Below are 20,671 nucleotides of genomic sequence, written 5' to 3'. Positions count from 1 at the left end.
GAAGATTTCTTTAGGGAATATCTATTTTAGATTCTTTAAAAGTAAAACTGTTATGGTGGATAGCCAACCCTCCCTACCCCCCCACACAAAAACACACCATTGTAGCCCATGGTGAATGATTTCCTGTAAATGCTTAGAAAATTCAACTAGCCTACGTGTTAGGTACTTTGATACACTCTGTGTTATATGCCTATTTGCCTTTCATGTCTATACGTGTGCACGTGCCCCTGCACATGCGTGAGTGTGTAAATCCCTCTAAGTCAGGGGCCATTCCCAAGCTTTGTCAGTTCTGTCACTGTGATGTGCATATATTTGATGCCCCCATGCTTGATTTCAACTTGAAAACCTTTCTGCTATTCTTCTGCAAATTATTTCCTTAGCCTAAATCATTTCCATTACTTTTCCCCTTGACAGAAGATCCATCCCTGATATTTAGTGGCTTCCTTTTTGAGGTGTCCACACTTTGCAAGTTCTGTCCCAGAATCTGGATTCCTATAAGGGATATCTGAGCAGTGCTGGGTAAAAAGGAAGCTGTTTTATCCCTCCCTACATGTGATGGCTATTTGTGGATTCTGGGATGACCGTTTTTACAGTAGCATACCTACCACGTTGCTCAGCTGGTAGTTCATTCTGATCACTCTGTTATCATAGAGGACAAGTAATTCCCCCAATATATTTTTAGACTTGCCTTCTCTTGGTGTTTTTACCATACCGCCTGATTCTAGTCTGTATTAAATATCAGAGATAGTCATGGGTTCACAAAATACCTCAAATACACTCACTTAACAGATAACTAGAGTATTTGGTGTGCCACAGAAATAGGGGACTTTGTATTTTACCAGCTAGCTTTGAAACATGTGTTTTGCTTTGCTGATATATACTTTTTTAATTTCTGAGAAGATGGGGGTAGAATAATGTATCCTTAGCATCAGAGAGCAGAAAGCTTGGATTTGCAGGGATGGGGTGAGGCTGACAATAAGTAATTGTTAAGTGAGAGAAGGATTCATGACTTAGATCTTCCTATAGTCAGTTATAAAGTAAAAAGCTCCCTAAAAGCTGGATATCTTTTAATGCTTTTAACTTTTTTAGCAACTGAATGATGAAGTTCAGTACATTATAAGAGAATCAGAAGAGTTAAATAGCAAAGGAGCTCCTGTGAAAGAGAAGTCTCAACAAGTGAAGGAGCTTATTCATCTCCATCAAACACAGAAAGTGAGAATCCGAGATTACGAAGATATCCTGTACAAGGTGGTCCAATTTCACCAAGTCAAGGAAAAGGTAAGACGTGTCACAGATACCTGGAAGACCCTCAGTTTTAAACTATGAAATTAAAAATAAATTATTGTGTAATAAAGGCCAAACTGTTTATTCTGGTATTAGAAGCCTTCCACAATCTGGCCTTTAACTTTTTTCTCACTACATCTCTATCCTTCCTTATGATCCAGCCAAACTGAGCTCTTCTTTGTCCCTCAAAGATAGTGCACACATTCCTAACTCCAAGATTGGACTCTTAGGCACCATTACCTGACAGGTCCTTTTCTCTCCCCTCTACCATTTAAACCCTGCGCCTGCTTCCAAGAAACCTATGTCACTTAGAATGATTTGTCTTTCTTCTAAATTCCCAGAACTTTCATTGTTTATTTCACACATTTGTCAATCTTAGCTTCTTGATTCTTTCTTTTTAAAAGATTTTATTTATTTATTTGAGAGAAAGAGTGAGCATGAGAGAGAGAGAGAGAGAGAGATCATGAGCAGGGGCAGAGGGAGAAACCGACTCCCCGCTGAGCAGGGAGCCCCATGGGAGCAGGACTCTGGGATCATGACTGAGCCCAAGGCAGATGCTTAACTGACTGAGCCAGCCAGGCGCCCCCTAGCATCTTGAGTCTTAAGTACTTTTCCCCCCAACTCAAGTGTAAGCTATTTGAGGGAAGAAAAAAATTCTTTTTTTTTTTTTTTTTTTTTTTTTTGTATCTCAACTACCTGACATTTTGGAGTGCTCAGTAGAGCTTCAAAGTTATTAGCCTCTATTAACAGAAAATGGAGATATATCGATATCCCTTTAAAATAGCCTCTGAATTTACTCAGATCACAAACCTCGATCTTGCAAAGGTTTTAGGCTCTGACCAAAAAGAGTATTTTCTTCTTTAATATTCTTTAACAGAGCTGACAATGTTAATGCCTCCATTTTACCCTATCAATTTGAAGCACTGTAACATTTTTGTTTGTTTGTTTATGACACTAATAATTAGAGATGGGCTTGGCAGCATTTTGACCAGGTAGTGAAATTGGTTATAGCAGGTAGGCTTTTAAGAAGATCTGTCTTCATAAAAATAGGAAATCCATGTTGATTGTTAATGTCCTAAATTCCAGCTGGGTCATCTCAACAAATCAAGGGAAATGGAGTTTTTAGCGCAGCCGAAGGATCTGGATGATGCCCACGAAGCCCAGGCTCACCTCAGTCGCTCTCAGGAAAAGCAGGCACATATTGATCATCTCCATCAGCTGGCCCTTTCCCTGGGAGTGGACATCATCTCGTCGGTGCAGCGGCCTGTAAGCAACTTAGAACACCATCGCTCGAACCTAATTAAAGCTGAGAGTTGGGGATAATATCAGAGAAACCAGGCAGATTGCCTAGTATATGTTAAATTTAAAAATACATTAAACCATTAGGATAGTTATTTGTGGTGAGTATCTACCACCTATAACGAAAGAAAAAACTTTTAAAGAGAAAAATCTGTTTATAAAAGTCTTGTTTAATACTTATCTATTCTCTTGCTAATTAAAAAACAGAATTGTAGAACTGTGTTGTCTAATATGGCAGTCCGTTTTTCGCATTTGAAATGTGCCTAATGCAACTAAAAAACTAAACTTTTAATTTTATTTATTTTTAATTAATTTAAATTTTAAAACTGACAGTGTAATTATGGGAAAACTTTTAAGTACATTGGGAACAGCTTGGATATGTGAATCTACATTTTAAACTCTAAACTATGAAATATGAATACAGATCAAGTATTTCTGATAGAAGTTTAGCAACAATTAAGAAGTGCTTGTAAGTGTGAAATACACACTAGATTTCAAAGACTTAGTATAAAAATTGTATTAATATTTTTTACATTTATGTTAAAATAATGATATTTGGTTGAACAAATTATTATGAAAATTAATTGCACCTGTTTCTTTTTTGCTTTTTAATATAACTACAGGAAAATTTTTAGTTATTCATGTGGCTCAGATTTCATTTTGATTGGACCAATGCTGCTTTAGCATTTTGGATCTGGAAGGTATCCTAGAGATAATCTAGCCCAGGACACTCATTTTTATAAAACAAGGATGGATCTGAGGCCAAGAAAAGCTGCTTTATCCATAAAATCCCATAATGGAGGAGCCTCCTGGCCTCACCAAAGGCTTGGACACTTGTCACTGAATCTGCTTTATGCCACTGGACCGACCTTAACAAAGGAGCCTAAAAAAGAAGAAAATATTTCCAGATCAAGTTTTTATAAATAATACATGGGACTCTGATTAAAAAAAAAAATCCTTCTCCAAATTCCTAATTTGAGGGAAGAAAAGATTATGTTTATTCTTTCCAATATGTATAACATTAATAAAATCATAACGGCCAATTTTACTTTAAAGTTCATTTAAGATCTCCATTAAATGATATGGAATGCAATGAACCTAAAGGTTTTTTTTTTCTTTTTCAATTTTTTAACTGAAAGACATAGAAATACAAAATATCTGTCCCTGTTTATAGAATTGGTTTTTACCAAGAAGGAGTTTTCTTTTTAAAGAGTTCTATTTTATTAATAAATTTATTTTAAAAAGAAAGAAAAAAATAAGATGTCTCACTTTGCACAAATAATATTATAAATTGTTCTCCAACCCTCATCTGGCCTTGGCCTCAGCAGCCCTCTGTGCTGAGCAGAGATTGGTGCACTTGCATAATGAACCTGAGGTTAAGTTCAAGTTGACAGGAAAATTATAGTGCAGAAGCTGAATGTTTCCAATGCATATTTTATGCCTTTTGAAGTAAAAATTATACCTTATAATAAACGGTGTCTCTGAAGAGTTGGGTGTGATGAGCAAATCTTCGAAACTGAAATTTCAAGACTGGAAATACGACGGTTTGCCTTCCCCAACATGTTGGTGTCTGGCTTCTTTCTGAAATCATTGCATTCAAATATGCTTAAGATAAAGTAAGCCAGGAACCTATTTTTTAGTGTCCTTTATGAGTTTCACAGTGCAGGTAAATAGCACATTCGTCTCATTGCTGTTTTGCCCACTCCCTTTGTCACTTCCTCTTCTCTTCCATTTTCAGAACTGCTCTAACGTTTCTGCAAAGAACCTGCAGCAGCAGCTGGACATCCTTGAGGGGGACTGTGTGAACTGGCGCGCCAAAGCCCAGGAGTATGAACGGACCCTGACCCGCAGCTTGGAGTACTGCACCACACGGGACAATATAAACGAGGTGGGGTGGCAGGGTGAGAACCAACATTGTCAAAAGCTGTTCTGAACCTAAAGCCCGCGTCTCGTGTCTGGACGTGTGCACACAAAATCAGGAGACCTTTCATTCCACCATGCCCTTTCATCCACCAAGCAAGGTCTCAGGGCTCTGAAATTTTGAGTGAATTTCAAGCACCCAAGTCAGTATGTTGTCAGTGCACAGAGAAACCTAGAATACACTATCATGGTTTTTTGTTTGCTTTCTTCCCGCCCCCCCCCCCCTCAAGCCTGTACAGCAATTGCTTGCTGGAGTGGATATGGCCCATCAGGACAGAAAGTGTGATGCCGTCCCCATGAAGCCAGCTCCGACCTGCTGAGATTCTATTTAAGTACCATTGACTCATAGTGAAGGGGGTGCCAAGGGCCAGGGGAGCAGGCTCTTTGCCTCAGAGGCTACAAAGGATTATCACCAAAGTCAAGTGGCTGGTTTCATATTTACTCAAATGGAGTGGCTTACTGGCAGAACAACTTCTAGAGAAAAAGGAATAACAGATGAAAGTCATCCTCTCCATCCATGCACCGACTCACGAACACATAATTCCACCTCCTCTCCCTCAATTCTACCCAAACCCCACCCCCCAGTCATGCAGTGAGCCACGATAACCCTCCCCTAGTTCAACTTTCCATTTAAATAAACTTATTCTGGGGAGAAAACATAGCTCAGGATAGCAAAACACAGATCCTGATTTTGACAGAGAATTAACAGCAGGATACAGAGTACTGTAATTCCAGACTTGGCTCCATTGAGAGCAAAATGTTTCTGAGTCCATCAGTCATAAGTCCATTAGAAAAGCGGGTGGAGGAAAAGGAAGTGGTAAACCTTCTCGAATGTTCTGTTTATGCCCAATTTACACAATCTGGGCCCAGCAAGTGTTAAATATCAGACAACATAGCTCACGGACTAAAGTATGAGTAACTAAACTTGAATGGTGGTCTAGCTCTGAAGTTCTCCTTCCTGCAGGGCACACTTTTATAGACCATGGGCAGGTGCAGGAAGGGAGCAGGGCTGGAAGGAAATTGAGAGGGGCAGAGAGCTGGAGAGGCCACGTGGATCCCAGGAGAGAAACAGGAACATCAAGGACGACTTTCCTTTTAGCAACGTGCCGCAGGACCGTATGTAGAGTGGCTGCCCAGACTCCATGTTCCAGGGAGTCATTCTGGACTAGAGATTCATTCGGGGTTAAACCCGGAGAGTCGCCTACCCTCTATGGCCTCTTCCAGTTTCAGCTAACAGCACTTCATTCGGGTCTTGTTAAAGAAAACAATATTAAAGAAAACATTATTCTCCCCAAGGCTATAACATTTAGAATTGCAGGCTTGCAAACAATGTTTTTCCTGTCTTTCCCCAAAGTTATCTTCTTTCTTCCCTTCCTCCTCCTCCTTCTTCCCCTCCCTAACCTTCCCCTTCCTCCTCTTCTTCCTTCTTCCTTGGTAAACTTTTGTTTTGCCACAAACATCTCTCTCCCTGCAGGGATGCACAACTCTATACTAACAGAAACCACGATGGAGGTGGAGCTGGGTTGCTCCCAGCTCCCTGTAGCTCAGTCTCCATCTTCCTGAAGCGCTCTGGCGTTTATGGAGCTGGGTCTCCCTGTCCGAGCCCTTCCCACAGTGGTTCTATTTACAGGCTGCCTCGTGATGAGCCTCTGCTGGGAGCCAGCTAGCTGGGATGACAGATGTCCCTTGTAGTCACAGTCGGGACACCCCAGGATTGTCTGTACCATAATGAGCAAGCAGATACTTGTGGGTTTGATTTAGGAATCAGATATCACTTTAACATGATCTGAAACATTAAGAGAACTAGTCTTCCCATTTGTTTCTACTTCATATCCAACTAATCTTTGATGTAACTTACAATTTCACATTTAAAAGATCTTTGAAAATCTTTGGTCCTTTCCTCCTTTCTTTCCTGTAGAAATATAGTAGGCATGTCAGTGTAGCATCCACACCGTGGACTTTCCAAGCCTGATGGGAAGATAATCAGAAGGAATATTTTTAGCCCAATTTAGTAAAATAAATATACATACACTCTAGTTTGTTTTGTGAATATCAGAGTGCAGGTAGATTCCAAGTGGTGATAATATTTATACACCTAGACATTTTTATCATTATTAATATTTGGCATAGGCACTTAAAACATTATAAAAAATTAAAAGCAATATGTTACACTACCTTTTTGTATATAAAAACATTGAAGTCAGACACCCCACCAGGGAACTAGAGCAAACATTGCTTTTTTTTTAAAGATTTTATTTATTTATTTGATAGAGAAGAGAGAGAGAGCATGAGCAGGGGGGAGGGGGAGAAGCAGGCTCCCCCCTTGAGCAGGGAGCCTGAAGCGGAACTGGATCCCAGGACCCCGGGATCATGACCTGAGCCAAAGGCAGACGCTTAACCGACTGAGCCACCCAGGCTCCCCAATTCATTTTATTTTTTAAGTTGATTTGGAAACACATTGCTTTGCCTCCAATGTGCTTCCAAGTGCTTCTTGGAAGTCCACAGACTCTGGGTGGAAATAGATTTGGGAAGATACCGACTTCAATACATCTTCCTTTTTAGGAAGAGAAACCTGAGGTGTGTACGATTTGCATTTGAGCGGTGTGTTCCAGGACTGCAGAGCTACCATTCATGGTGTGTTGAGGAGTCAGCTTTGGGCCAAAAGCTCATCTATTGGTCTTCAGGCTTAATTGGGCACCAACACGTTGTCACTTGCTAAACTCAGAGTCCCCAGTCACTCACTGCTTTAGCCCATTCAACCACGACATGGTCTGATGCACCACGTACCCTTTCTCTGCGCTCCCTGGCATAGCCCTGACAAGCTGTTTGGATGCTCTGATACAGCAGCACAGTTCATCTGGTCATTTCAACCCAAATTACTTTTTGATGATGCCCTAACCAAATTACACGGTTATGACTGCACTAAAGGCCCCTGGCAGAGGGCTCGGTACCTCAAGGCAAAATAAAGTGAGATGTTTTAAATGCGATTCTTTTTTTATGTGATGTGATATTCTTTAAAGACAAAGAACCATGGTTCTGTGCCTTGATTATCTTTGGGTGAAATATTATTATTTTCTCACTTCATATACTACATAAAACATAGGAAATGGTAAAATCTCATTTTCTCCATGTCTACCTTCACAGCCTTCAGACTGCCAGATTTCGTGGAGTTGTTGTTGTTGTTGTCCACTCATTTCACACAAAGATACATTTGTATGCATGAGTGTTGAATTTCACTGTATATTTTCTTGCCTGGCAGCATAAATAAGCTGTTAATACACAAAGCATTACAGACATTCTCTGTGGTAAAACGTGACAGAACATCATTACTTATTCTCTTACATGTCTTCATTTAGAAACGTAATAAGCTAATATTAAGCATGTTTTCTATCTGCAACCTGACCAAAAAAATTACTTTTACATTAACATAATGCTAATGGAAATTTGTAACTGGAGTCTCATTATGGGTCACAATTACTTTGCTGAAAAAAAAAAACAGCAATGACAGAACTGGGTTGGTATCCATTCTCTCAAAATAAGTTTTGCAAACAGAAGCTTTCATATAATTATATTACTTCAGCCTGAAATTTTTACACTGTAGCAACATCCTACCCATCAGGAAGGAAGCAGAAAAGGACTTGGTGTATATATAGGCCTATTCCATATGTCAGAGTCTCATGTTCCAGTTACACAAATTTTTTTGTCAATTTGGATAAGTCGGTCATCTGAGTTCCAGGGATACAAGGCAGATGAGAAACAGCAAATTAGAAAAGGGAAATAGATACATATCTGACTAATGAAATCGAACTTCCTGACGTATAGCACTTTGCTGTTGACACAATGATCGTGGGGAGTGCCCCGCTGGCAGGATAAGAGGCAGATAAAGAGTGCACATGGTAGGCTGCACTGTGCTATGGTACGGGGGATTATTATTTTCCAGATCAATAACCCTAACTCGTCATTTTAAGAAAAAAGACTAAACTATCATCATTCAACACATACTGCCAATGTGGCTACTGCATACTGGACCATAAACATGTAAAAGCCCTCAAGGAACGTGGAGCCCAGAGTGAATTAAAGCCCATGGGACTTCAAGTCACAGCCAGTCACGACCAGGCCACACCATGGGTCCATTCAGAGGGTATACATAAGAGAATAGAAAAGATGTATTTGTTCTGAAAATGTCCATCCCATAGGCAGGTAAAATGTGTTACAATTTTGGTGTTTCATATCTGCAGAGTGACTCTTTTCCTGAAGAAGATAGAGAGCTGAAGTTTAAAATCATAGTTATCATGTCCAGAAAATAAAGCAAACATAATATGAACACACAGAACTTGCAGGGTGGAGACAAGAGCCATTGCTGAGACACATTGTCAAACGGAGCCACCGTCTTCTCTCTGCAGGCTGTCCCACTTCTGCTGTCACAGCGCTGGCCTTGAGCACAGGAGGACAGCCGCACAGTTGCCAAGTGAAAGGAGGCCAAGGGAGCCTTGTCCCGGAGTCTCTCCAGGATTTAGGCTTAATATTCTAGCCATAATAATCGTAGCAAATAATTCAGGTTGAATTGTGAATCTTTGGATCCTTTCATTTCAAATGCAAGCATCCCTGGGAGGTGATAACTGTGAAGCATTCTGTTACGGAAAATGAGCATCAGAAAACTTATTTCTGGAGTGAGCAAAAGGATGAGCAAGAAATGAAGCTCGTGAAGTAGACACGAAGAGAAATGGACTATTTGTTTTGTATTTTTGCATCTGGCCAAACCTGTGCCATAGTTCCAATGAACACTTTATCTGTCATTTATTTATTCATTTTCTAGTAGGCTCCACGCCGGGTATGGAGCCCAATGTGGGGCTTGAACTCAGGACCCTGAGATCAAGACCAAGCTGAGATCAAGAGTCAGACACTTAACTGAGTGATCCACCCTGGGGCCCGGAAAGGCTTTTGTTTTCAGTGTGTTTCCTTAGTTTTAAAATGTCCCATGTCCCTCACATCAGTTGGCCTTGCCAGCACCAGACTCACAGTGTGTAACATTCTTATGCCAAAGCAGCCTCAACCGACTTAGTCAAGACTAAGAATAGCAACCCTGCCTTGTAGTCCTCAGCCTCTTCTTGCTTCTGCTTCTTCTCAGAGAAGCTTTGTGCATTCCTAACCCTGAGAGAAGCTTACTGCTCCCTGGGAAATATGGTGAAGATGTGCGTTCTGCTAGTTTCAGAAGAACTACCATTTTAAAGTCTTCATTTTATTCCTAAGTACAGCTCTATTAACTTAGTCTGCTGACTCCATAACAAATCTGGAGGAGCCGAACAAGTGGAAAGACCGGGAAATCACATTATTCATTAGAAAAAAAAAAAATCCTCCTGGTTTTTTAAAGACTTTTAGAAATTTTGGTAATATGGATTATAACAACATTTAAATTTTTTGAGTAGGGTGAACTATCCTGCCCCCGCTGTGGGGGTTTTTTCTGTTCACGTGCTCTGGTTGAGCACTTGTCTTGCCATCTCCACCATTCCCTGTTGTTGACAAGCTAACTAAAGTTAGAAACAGCTGCAGGAACAATGATCCCATAGCCAAGCAACCATGGCACTCAGTTCCTTTAAAACTATGATGACAAGTTGTATGGGGACTAGATGGGAAGTGAAGTTTTCATGTTGGAATGTGCAGGTAAACAGTGCAGGCATGGTCGGGTTTTCCTGAAAGTCTAGTTGCTAAAGGTAGTTCATTCATGCTGCCTTCCACTTGTATCTGCAATAGTCCTCAATTCAAGCTGGGGAAGGCACAAGATTTAAAATGCATTCCCAGTGGGACCGAGAGAGAAAAGTGCCAGCAGCTTTGTGAAAGGTGCTCATGTGTCAGAAAGAAGCTGATTCCATTTCATATACCCACAGCACCACGAACACTCTTTGCTCTTATAAATCATCTTCAGTGGAAGTGCATACATTCTGAAGCCACAGAAATAAAATTGTGCTCATTTAACGGTCTTAAATTTTTTGATCCAAAGTAGATTTAAAATTTCATGGTTTAGAATTACAGTGTTCGGGCTCAGCCTTTCTCCGTTCATCACATAGTTTTCAAATAGAAGTTGATCTTTCCCGTTGCAACAAGCAGATGTAACCCAGTGATTGTCAGATCGATGACAGAGCCCCTCTTCCTTTCTCTAGACTGAAGTTTGTAATGTATATCCTGTTCCAGTAAGAGAAAAAAGAATATAAAATTGTATTTTCCAATGGATACATATTAATGACAGGACATATATTTTCCCTTTTCTTTTATTCTGTTTATTTTTATTAAAAATAAAAATTATATTTTTAATGGTGGTAAAATGCACATAACATAAAATTTACCACCTTAACCATTTTAAGGGTACAGGTAAACGACATTAAGTACATTCACATTGTCTACTACCATTACCATTATCCGTTTCCAGAACTTTTTCATCATCCCAAACAGAAATTCTGTACCCATTAACAACAACCCTCTACTGGGGCCTCCCTCAGATGTGGTAGTAAATTGCACCTATAGTTGCAGATGATGACACTGGGGGAAGAGTTCCTGCCACAGTTTTATGTGAGTAACTCAGGATGTAGTCCCTTTATATCTCAATCCCATTTGTCTTTTCCTACTAAAATCAAACATGTGCATAGTAAAACACTGAATGTCAAAGAATTTAAATATTAGTTGGTTATTTCATAAGTATACCAAATGAATATGATCTCAAATATTTGTGTGAGTTCTAATGGAGAAAAGGTTTTCAAATGTTGAAACTATAGTTCTTTCCACCTCTCTAGAATGTTACTGATTTATCAATTTAAATGTTTAATATGGTCTCTGTGGTTGGCTTAATTGGTAGCTTAAAACTAGTATTCAACAATTTCATTTACCATATACAATAAACAACACTGATTAAGTATAGGTGTGTCAGAGGCAAAAATTGCATCAACATAATACTTTCCATGTATGCAAGTCTGCTAGGGCCTTTATAGATAATTGTCTCCAAAAAATGTTAAAGATACGGTCAAGGTTCTGTTATTACAATATGCAGAATTTGAAATCAGCATTTTGAAGAAGCAAATTTTTTTAGGGCAGATACGTTTTTTATGTATTACAAGTCTAAAATCTAGCATGTATACGGCCTTTATTTCCTTCCAAATAATTTATTTGCTGTCATTGAAAAGAATTTTAGTGTGTTTCTGACTTTTCTTATCATAGCTCAAATTTATCAACCATGACATTGTTCATTTTTTGCTGTTAAATGCTTCCACATAGTCTGAGAAGGTTTGTTTTCTCTGTACTTCTCTTTGCTGATAATATAGAGAGTTGCCTGTCAATATGTTTATCTTTCTTGAATATGGAAAAGGGCACAGAAAGTGGTGTGTTTAATGGAACTGGACTGCTTAGAGCTTTGGTTCACTGGTAAAGTTGAACTGTGTGTTCTTAAGGCTGTCATAATGCACGCCCTACTTTCGGTTCATTGCCATATGCTCTGTTTATACACAAGTTAGCACTGCCATCAGTGGTGACACTGTCACTTTACTTTCTGGTTTGGAAGGACATCTGAAGTTAGTGGCCTGTATCTAAGAAGGAAATCTCTTCTGGAAACTGCTCATAAAAAATAATTTTTTAGCTGGATTTGGGCAAGTAAAGTATTTTTCCTACTAAATCTCATAGTAGGTCTGTCTCCTCTTCTATCCCACTAATGTCCTCGGTGGTCTGAATGTCAACCCTTCATTGATCTCTGCAACAGGTACAGCTCATTGGAGCCTAATAGATTCATGCCTAATACTGTAAGAGAGCCTCGGGAGGCAGAAGGATCTGGGGCAAATGCTAGCACACAGAGAACAGAATGAATGGGAAACGTAATGTCAGATAACTACAAATAAGAAAATTAGAGTTGTTGATAATCTATGACATGTTAAAAACTGTCTTGTTTGGAAGTCAAAGGATGGTCTATACTTACAAATCTAATCATAAATTACAAATCAAGGGGCACCTGGGTAGCTCAGTCGCTTAAGCATCTGACTCTGATTTTGGCACAGGTCATGATCTCAGGGTCCTGAGATCAAGCCCTGCATGGGGCTGTGCACTGGGCATGGAGTCTGCTTAGGATTCTCTCTCTCCCTCTCCCTCTCCCTCTTCTCCTCCCCCACCCTCTCTAAAAAAAATTACATGTCAAAAAGTATAAAGAACGATTTATATTTTTGGGATACGTTTAAATTCCTATTATGTGTTTGCTTAGCAAACTTGTTTCCTATTGAAAAATCACTGAATACATTTTGATTATAAATATTTTGAAGTGTTAAGATTTTTTCATTTATTACAAGTCAATATTAGTGTCTTCCTTTTAAGGAAATAACCTCTTTCTTTTTATTGAACTGCAGCTCAAAGAGTCATTCAAAGATATCAAAAAGAAATTCAATAATTTGAAGTTTAATTACACGAAGAAAAATGAAAAAGCTCGGAATCTGAAGGCCCTTAAATATCAAATTCAACAAGTTGATGTACATGCCGAAAAAATACAGGTAAAGAGAAAGTGCAGGTGGTGTATCTGTGTGTGTCTGTGTGTATGCGCGTGCATGCACCACTACAATTATTACAAAATCAGCTTGCATTTCAATTCTAGATGTCTAACCCTTGGGCTTTTTTGCAGTATTGGGATTCAGAAGGTAGTTTTCCGCCTTTGTAACTGTTAAGTTCCTCATGTAAAATGTATAAGTTAGTTTATCTCTTGAGGCAGCTCTAGAATGGATTCTACCAAACCTACCCAGCCTCTTGCTTCCATTCTTCCCCACAACACACACACACACACACACGCACATGCATGTACACACCTTTTATACACCCCTTTTCCTTTCCTTGCACATGCCTATGTCAGGAACTTCCTCCACTGCTCTCAGAACCCCTTACACTATCTCAATTACCACATGAACCAGTTAGATTATTTGAATATCTTTCCCAGGAGACAGTGAGCTTCCTGAAGACAAGAAAATATTTTATTTTATGATCATTGTCTTTTTTGAAATCATAATATCATTCTCAAAATCTGGAATAGGACCTGGTATATAGTGAATTTTCTTTTCTTCTTCTTCTTCTTTTTTTTAAAGATTTTATTTATTTATTTGACAGAGAGAGAGAGAGAGTCAGCAAGAGAGGGAACACAAGCAGGGGGAGTGGGAGAGGAAGAAGCAGGCTCCCAGCGGGGCAGGGAGCCCGATGAGGGGCTCAATCCCAGGACCTGGGATCACACCCTGAGCCGAAGGCAGACAGTTAATGGCTGAGCCACCCAGGTGCCCCTATAGGGAATTTTCTATATGATTTTAATGATGGATCAATAAACTATGTGGAAGAAAACCCATTCTTTCCAAAATACACTTGTGATCATTATGATTTTAATATATTAACATGGAGAAACTGCAAAAATTTCCCCAAGTTTTTCTCTCAATATGTAATCACTAGCTAGCTTCAGAAATAAAAATTGAATCTTATTTTTAAAACTGTTTCTTTTTTGTACAGGCTTTGAAAAAGAAAATGGAAAAAGTTGAGAATAAAACTTCCGATTCTTACTTAAATTATCCAAATAACAAAGTTAATGGTCTTTTGGAAACCATGAAGGATTTACAAAAACATGTGGATGAGTTTGACAAAGTTGTGACGGATTACAAGATGAATTTGGACCTGACCGAACATCTCCAGGAGATGATAGAAGAGGTATCCTCTTCTTGTTGTAATGCTGTCCATACATAATGTTTTGAAACATTGCTCCGCCACTTTAATACAATGCTACTGCAGTTAATTTTGTCATTAAATCTATGCATCATCCTCCTTTTCATGATTATTGCCTTAGGATAATTTCTTAAAGTAGAATTGCTGGACCAAAGGGGATGAGTGTTACAAGGTCGATTGCATCGTCCAGTTGTTCTTCGGAAAGATTTTACTAATTTACTCTTACCAGCAACATGTGAGAGTTTCTCATTTCTCCTTAACTCCATCAACTCAAGATGTTTAACCATCATGGAATTACGCTCATTGCTGGATATCTGTTTAAAATATTCAAAATTACATATTTATTTCACAGAATTTGAAAATGTTTAGAAAGAAATGTGATACTGGGATATTTCAGGTACAAAAATTGTTATTGGGGTTATTTTTGTTTTTGTCAAGAGGATAAATGGTAGAGTATGCATAAACTATATGAAATTTGACAAGTTAAAGTTACTAGTTGCACACTTCATATTGAAGAAATTCCACACCTGAAGTTCTTTGTGGCGCATTGTTCTGTGACACAGAATGTCTCTTTTTACCACGGATGCAGCAGCTTCTGGATTTAACACCGCAGTAAGGAAGATGCGGATGATCATTCTTCTCTGTTTGAGCGATAGGTTCGCTGTGGCCCCGTGGCTGCGCTTAAAGCCAGCATCTAACAGAGTCATGTGTTTCTATTTCTCACTCATCATAATTGCTCTGGCCTTGGTCAGACACATTCCTTCCATCACAGTTATTTAGTATTTTTGGTGAGAAACTGTCTCAATTCTCCACTGTGCTTTGAAAACATGACTTGAGTACCTTCTATTAAAAAAAAAAAAAGTCAACTGCTGTTCTTTAGATGATACTTCCTCAACCCGTAAACTAAATCTCATTCTTAAAAGAGAATTTATTTATTAGAGTGTTAATCAGGAAGTACTTTATCCATGTAGTGTTAATTATTTCAATTATTTAGGCAAGATTTTGTATATTTGGGCTTTTTTCTTTTTCTTTTAGCTGATATTTGAATTCTTTTTAGTGCCATATGCTTTTTATATTTCCTGTTCTTGTAAGTCTGCAATGTTCTTAAGAAGTATATTTCAGGCAAATCTAAGAAAGCAGGAAAGTCAAATGAATTTCCATACTTTTATTTTCCTATCTAACTCTAATACCCTAGTGCACAAGCCTATGATCATATTTTGACATTTTCCTTATTATGACTTAGAAAGTTCAAACTAATGTGATTATAAAGTTTGAGGAAATTGAAATTTGATACTCCAGTGGTCAAAATGAAGAAATTTAGAAGGATGGTGTCTCTTTATGTTTTATCCCATTTTAATTTAGTGTCACTTTTGGTATGAAGATGCAAGTGCCACAGTTGTAAGAGTTGGAAAATATTCCACAGAGTGCACGACAAAGGAAGCTGTGGAAATTCTCCACCAGCAGTTCAATAAGTATATCATGCCCTCAGTGCCTCAGCAAGAAGAAAGGATTCAGGAGATCAATGACCTGGCTCAGCGCTTATATGGTGAGGTCTCTTTTAAAATATCCAGCAATTTGCCGTTGAACAAATCTATGGTGAACCTAACCCAGCAGAAAGCAGAGCATGGCAAGCCCTCAGGGTCCTCACTACAGCAATTATTCAGGCAAGAGACTCTGTATCTACAAAGTAAACAGTAGGGAATAGAGGAAGGAACTTCTGCCCGCAGGAATGGAAGCCTTTGGATTTTAACTATCTTTTGTAAACCCTCCTTTGTTCTCTTTTCTCGGCTCTTCCTGTTGATCATCCCCAGGGTAATAAAACCAGAACAGTTTATGTAAACAAAACAAAAAACAAAAAACAAAACCTCATTTCCACAAGGGTGTTTCTTGAAAACCATGCAAAATTCCCATAATACTTTAAGTGGGTGTTAAGCTAAAATCGACGTCTACAGGCCTCATATTTCTATGAGGGGTGTGGTTTGTGGATTTAAGAAACTGTTCCCTTGCCTTCCTCTCCCTTGTGGAATAAACAAGAGAACTCAAATTATCATGTCACTGCTTCTGCTTTTCTCTTCTCCATGACCAGGAAAGATAATACGGTTGTCAGTCTCAGGAATCTTTCTAAAGGAGGCCCTCATTTAAGAAACCCTCTGGGTGATGACAGCCCTTGGGGGTGCTGAGGGATAAGTTTCATGAATCCCCTGATACTATTCCTGTAGACCAAGGGTAGTTCCCAGTGGCCAGGAAAATCTAGCTCAGAAAGAAGACAGCAACGGGTGTCACAAAATGCTTCAGCTGGCTGCCCACATTGCTGCCAGGGGGATATCTTCTCATGTGACTTAAATCTCTATCCATGGGTAGCCACAAAAATGTGTAGAACCATATATACTGTACTACCTAATATTAAATTATTGAGAATAAATTATTGATGCTTTTCTAAGGGAAAAAGATAGAAACATAAAAATAATAACATAGATTGAAAAATTAATGAAAACAGTTGTGATGTCTCACTTTTACTGCAGTTACTGGAGAAGTGTACTAAAAATTGTGAGCATCCTCTGCTTCCACAGCATTGTGTATGGTTCCCTCTATTTTTGTACTTTCCACGCTACAGTGAAATTACTTGTTCATCTGTCTTCTCTACTGACCATAAGCTCCTTGAGGGCAAGGGAAGCATGTTTTGTCACTGTATTTGAGTGCCTATTCCATTTCAGGACACAGTAAGTACTCACAAAGATGGACACTAGTTAAATTCCCATCCCTTCATGCATAGCCTGCACCCCACTTTGTGTTCCTGGCCCTTGTCACCAACCGACAGGTTGTATAGTTTTTTGTCTGTTGTCTGGCTTTTACACCAGAGTGTAAGCTCCATGAGAGAAGGGATTTTATCTGCTAGTTTACTGCTTCATGATACATACTAAGTGCTTAACAAATATGCTGTGAATAAATGAATCACTGAGTGAAAACCTTGGACAAATAAATGGCATGAATCTTCATCTGCTCAGTATGGAAGCTATGCAATTTTTAGAATTTGCAATAAGTAAGAAGCTTTAGGAATATTGTATTAACTCTTACAGGCCTCCCAAGCACCACTGGACCCAGAACTGTAATGGAAATAAATTTATCTCAAAAAAAATTTTTGAGTACCAATTATGTGTGAGGAGGTGTGGCTGAAATAAAGACAAATAAAACTTATTTCCTTCATTCAGGAATCCCCAGCCTAGACCTAGAAGCCATGTTACAGTAAACACAGTAGGAAAAGTATGCAAAGTGTGTATTGGTTTGCTGGGGTTAACATCACAAACTACCACAGACTGGACAGCTGAAACAGGAGAAATTCATTTCCTCACAGTGCTGGAGGCTGGAAGTCCAAGATCACAAGATCGCGGTGCTGACAGGGTTGGTGTCGCCAGAGGCTTCTCTCCCTGGCTGGCAGCTGGCTGTCTTTTTGCTGTGTTTTCACATGGGCATCCCTCAGCGCACATGCTCACCCTGGTGTCTCTCCCTTATCTTATACCAGTGGGATCCAGTCCTACTGAATTAGGGCCTCATCCTCAGGGCCTCATTTTAACTTAATCACCTCTTTAGAGATCTTATCTCCAAAGTGATAACATTCTGAGATACTGGGGATTGAGGCTTCAACATACGAATTCTGGAGGAGACATAATTCAGCCCGTGACAACGTGAAATATAGCTTAGTCTCAACTGTGGAGTCTGTATTCCCGGTTTCAAATCCTTGCTCCTGCAGTCACTGTCTGGGTAACCTAAAGAGGCTCTCTGAGCCTCAGTTTCCTCATTTGTAAAATGCACTAGAGCCTAGAGAATCCAAGGAGAATTACATTAAGGCATATAAAGTGCTTAGTCATAGTCAAATAATAAGCACTCGCTCCGTGGTAGCACCTACTGTCTACCAGCCTTTACACCAGACACTGGGGAGGTGAATTAATGCCTGGGATTTTTTTTTTTTTTCTGATAAGGATTTGACCTCAGAAATAGTATTTTGTCCCTTCTCCTCCCCAGGTTTTGAAGATGGGCAGAAATACGCTGAGAAAATAGTGGCAAAACACAAAGAGGTTCTTGAATCTATCACTGAATTATGTGTCTCTCTCACAGAGCTTGAAGAAAAGCTGAAGGTAATTTCTTCTTCCCAGAATATGTATTTTCAAGTGATATAAATAAAAATGTGTTGATAAGTGTCTTCTAGTGCAAAGATGTTCTAATAGAAATTCTCAAGGGACATAATGTGCACATTTGTTTCACAGCTTTCTAACATAATTATCTGGGTGTTTCTGATAATTAATTCTGTTTCTTTTCCATCACTGCAGAGAAAAATATTGCTGGGAAGGAGGGCTAAACACAATTAAGGTGTCTCATTTACATTTTCATGGATCACATCCTAAAGGATAAATGTGTGCCATTAAAATCAAAGTAAAGTCTGTATTAAGTAGCTTTATGTTCTCATTCCCAAATAATAAATGGAAGGTTTTTTCCCTTCCAAATTGTGGCCCCAGAGAAAATAAAACTAAATCTTCAGGTATTATATTTATTGAACATTTAGCTTCGTGGAAGTATTAAACTAATCATTAGCATCCTTCATGAAATAAAAGTTGATGGACTATCGAATAGAAAGAAAATATGTTGATATCTAATGCCTAGGCAAATCCAGTTAAGGAGAAAAATGCGTATATTGTTTTGTCTGTATTTTGTGAAAACTAGCTTCATTAGTACTGTTCTAACAACTGGCTGAAAGAACTGGTTACTTAGGATGGAGAGAATAGTGAGGTAATTAAGAGCATAGGCTTTAGAATAAAACACAGCTGCCGAGGAATACCAATTCTCCAAATTATTGGATTTGTGATTTGGGGTAAATTACTTCATCTCTTTGCATCTCAGTTTCTTGGTCTGTACAATGGAGTGAATAGGCGAACCTAATCACAGAATAACCCAAAGATTTGAAATGTGAAGACACTCATAATTATTGTGATCATTGTCGGTATCGAGACATAAGGATGCTCTTATAGTTCACGGAAGAATTATATTTCTAGCAACCATTTTTTTCTGTATGAATTTCCATGTCATAAATTTGAGTACTCAGTCTGTTCAAAATAGTGAGGGGTGACCGAATTATCTTTACTCCTTAAGAAACTAGATTTTCAACTTTTTTACCATTTTATATAACACTGCAATGAACATCTTCGCACATAAAGATTTTTTTTTCTCTTGTATTGTACCCTACCCATAAACTCTCCAGAGATTTAGGTAAATGAACATGACGTTGTTAATGTTTCTAATATACATATGTTAAATTACATTCCATAAACATTTTATAATTTTAAAGCCACCAGTAATGTATGAATGTGCCATATGCATATTATCTTTTTTAACAACAATCATTTCTTCTCCACCTCCACCCAACCCTCTAAGGATCTGTTTCTTCTCCTGACTTCCAAATCACTGTTTCCTCTGACTCTTTGCTCTTTATTATCTACACAGCCCTCCCATTTCTGTTGTACATCTTCAAGTGAGATCCAATTAACAAAATTTACTCTTTTTTTTTTTAAGATTTTATTTATTTGACAGAGAAAGACAGCAAAAGAGGGAACACAAGCAAAGGGAGGGGGAGAGGGAGAAGCAGGCTTCCCACCGAGCAGGGAGCTCAAAGCGGGTCTCGATCCCAGAACGCTGGGATCATGGCCTGAGCTGAAGGCAGACGCTTAACAGCTGAGCCACCCAGGCGCCCCCAAAGTTTACTGTCTTATCCCTGTCTGCTTTTCACCTTCATGGCCATTTTTCTGAAAGCTCTTGCCACTCCCTCTGCCCACTTCCTCATTCCCTATTCATTTCACACCCCTTAGTCAGGATTGCACCCTCTTTTTCTCATTTTCTTTTCTTTTCCTTTTTTTTTTTTTTTTAAGATTTTATTTATTTATTTGACAGAGAGCGAGAGACAGCCAGAGAGAGAGGAACACAAGCAGGGGGAGTGGGAGAGGAAGAAGCAGGCTCCCAGTGGAGCAGGGAGCCCGATGCGGGGCTCAATCCCAGGACCCCGGATCACACCCCAAGCTGAAGGCAGATGCCTAATGACTGAGCCACCCAGGCGCCCCATCTTTTTCTCATTTTCAACCCATCACTTGGATTCTCTTTTGCTCTAGTCAGAAGCCTCCTAGTTATACACTCTAGCTAGATTACCCTTCCTAAACCCTTCCTAAATGCTATTATCGTTTTTACACTCAAAGTACTTCACTGCAAACTCTTCGTTGCTTACCAAATAAAGTTGAAACTCAAGGCCTCCAATGTTCAGAGGCGGAGTGTCTTTCCAAATTAGTGTGTTTCTATATTCATTGTAGGTCCCTGTCTCACCACATTCCTGAGTTTTCTGCTTCTAAGACTTCATGTACATGACCTTCTCTCTCTGTTTATCTCGATTTTACCATCTCTCCAAGTCAAACCC

General features: G+C 39.1%; 1 protein-coding gene across 6 annotated transcripts in view; it reads left to right on the top strand.

The window, feature by feature from the left end:
* Positions 1–20,671, top strand: part of CCDC141 (coiled-coil domain containing 141) — a 202,173-nt gene that overhangs the window by 160,928 nt on the left and 20,574 nt on the right. For all 6 annotated transcript variants that reach the window (XM_087861825.1, XM_087861829.1, XM_087861823.1 and 3 more), the window contains 7 exons: positions 1,090–1,278; positions 2,371–2,550; positions 4,322–4,471; positions 12,879–13,019; positions 14,011–14,205; positions 15,583–15,766; positions 18,241–18,353. In XM_087861825.1, coding sequence (XP_087717951.1) covers positions 1,090–1,278; positions 2,371–2,550; positions 4,322–4,471; positions 12,879–13,019; positions 14,011–14,205; positions 15,583–15,766; positions 18,241–18,353 — 1,152 coding nt within the window. The remainder of the gene's footprint in view (positions 1–1,089; positions 1,279–2,370; positions 2,551–4,321; positions 4,472–12,878; positions 13,020–14,010; positions 14,206–15,582; positions 15,767–18,240; positions 18,354–20,671) is intronic.

The sequence above is a fragment of the Ursus americanus genome, chromosome 1 (assembly GCF_024610735.1).
Source record: "Ursus americanus isolate L20-20 chromosome 1, mUrsAme1.1.p, whole genome shotgun sequence".
Taxonomy (NCBI): domain Eukaryota; kingdom Metazoa; phylum Chordata; class Mammalia; order Carnivora; family Ursidae; genus Ursus; species Ursus americanus.
This window is presented reverse-complemented; position numbering and strand designations above follow the sequence as displayed.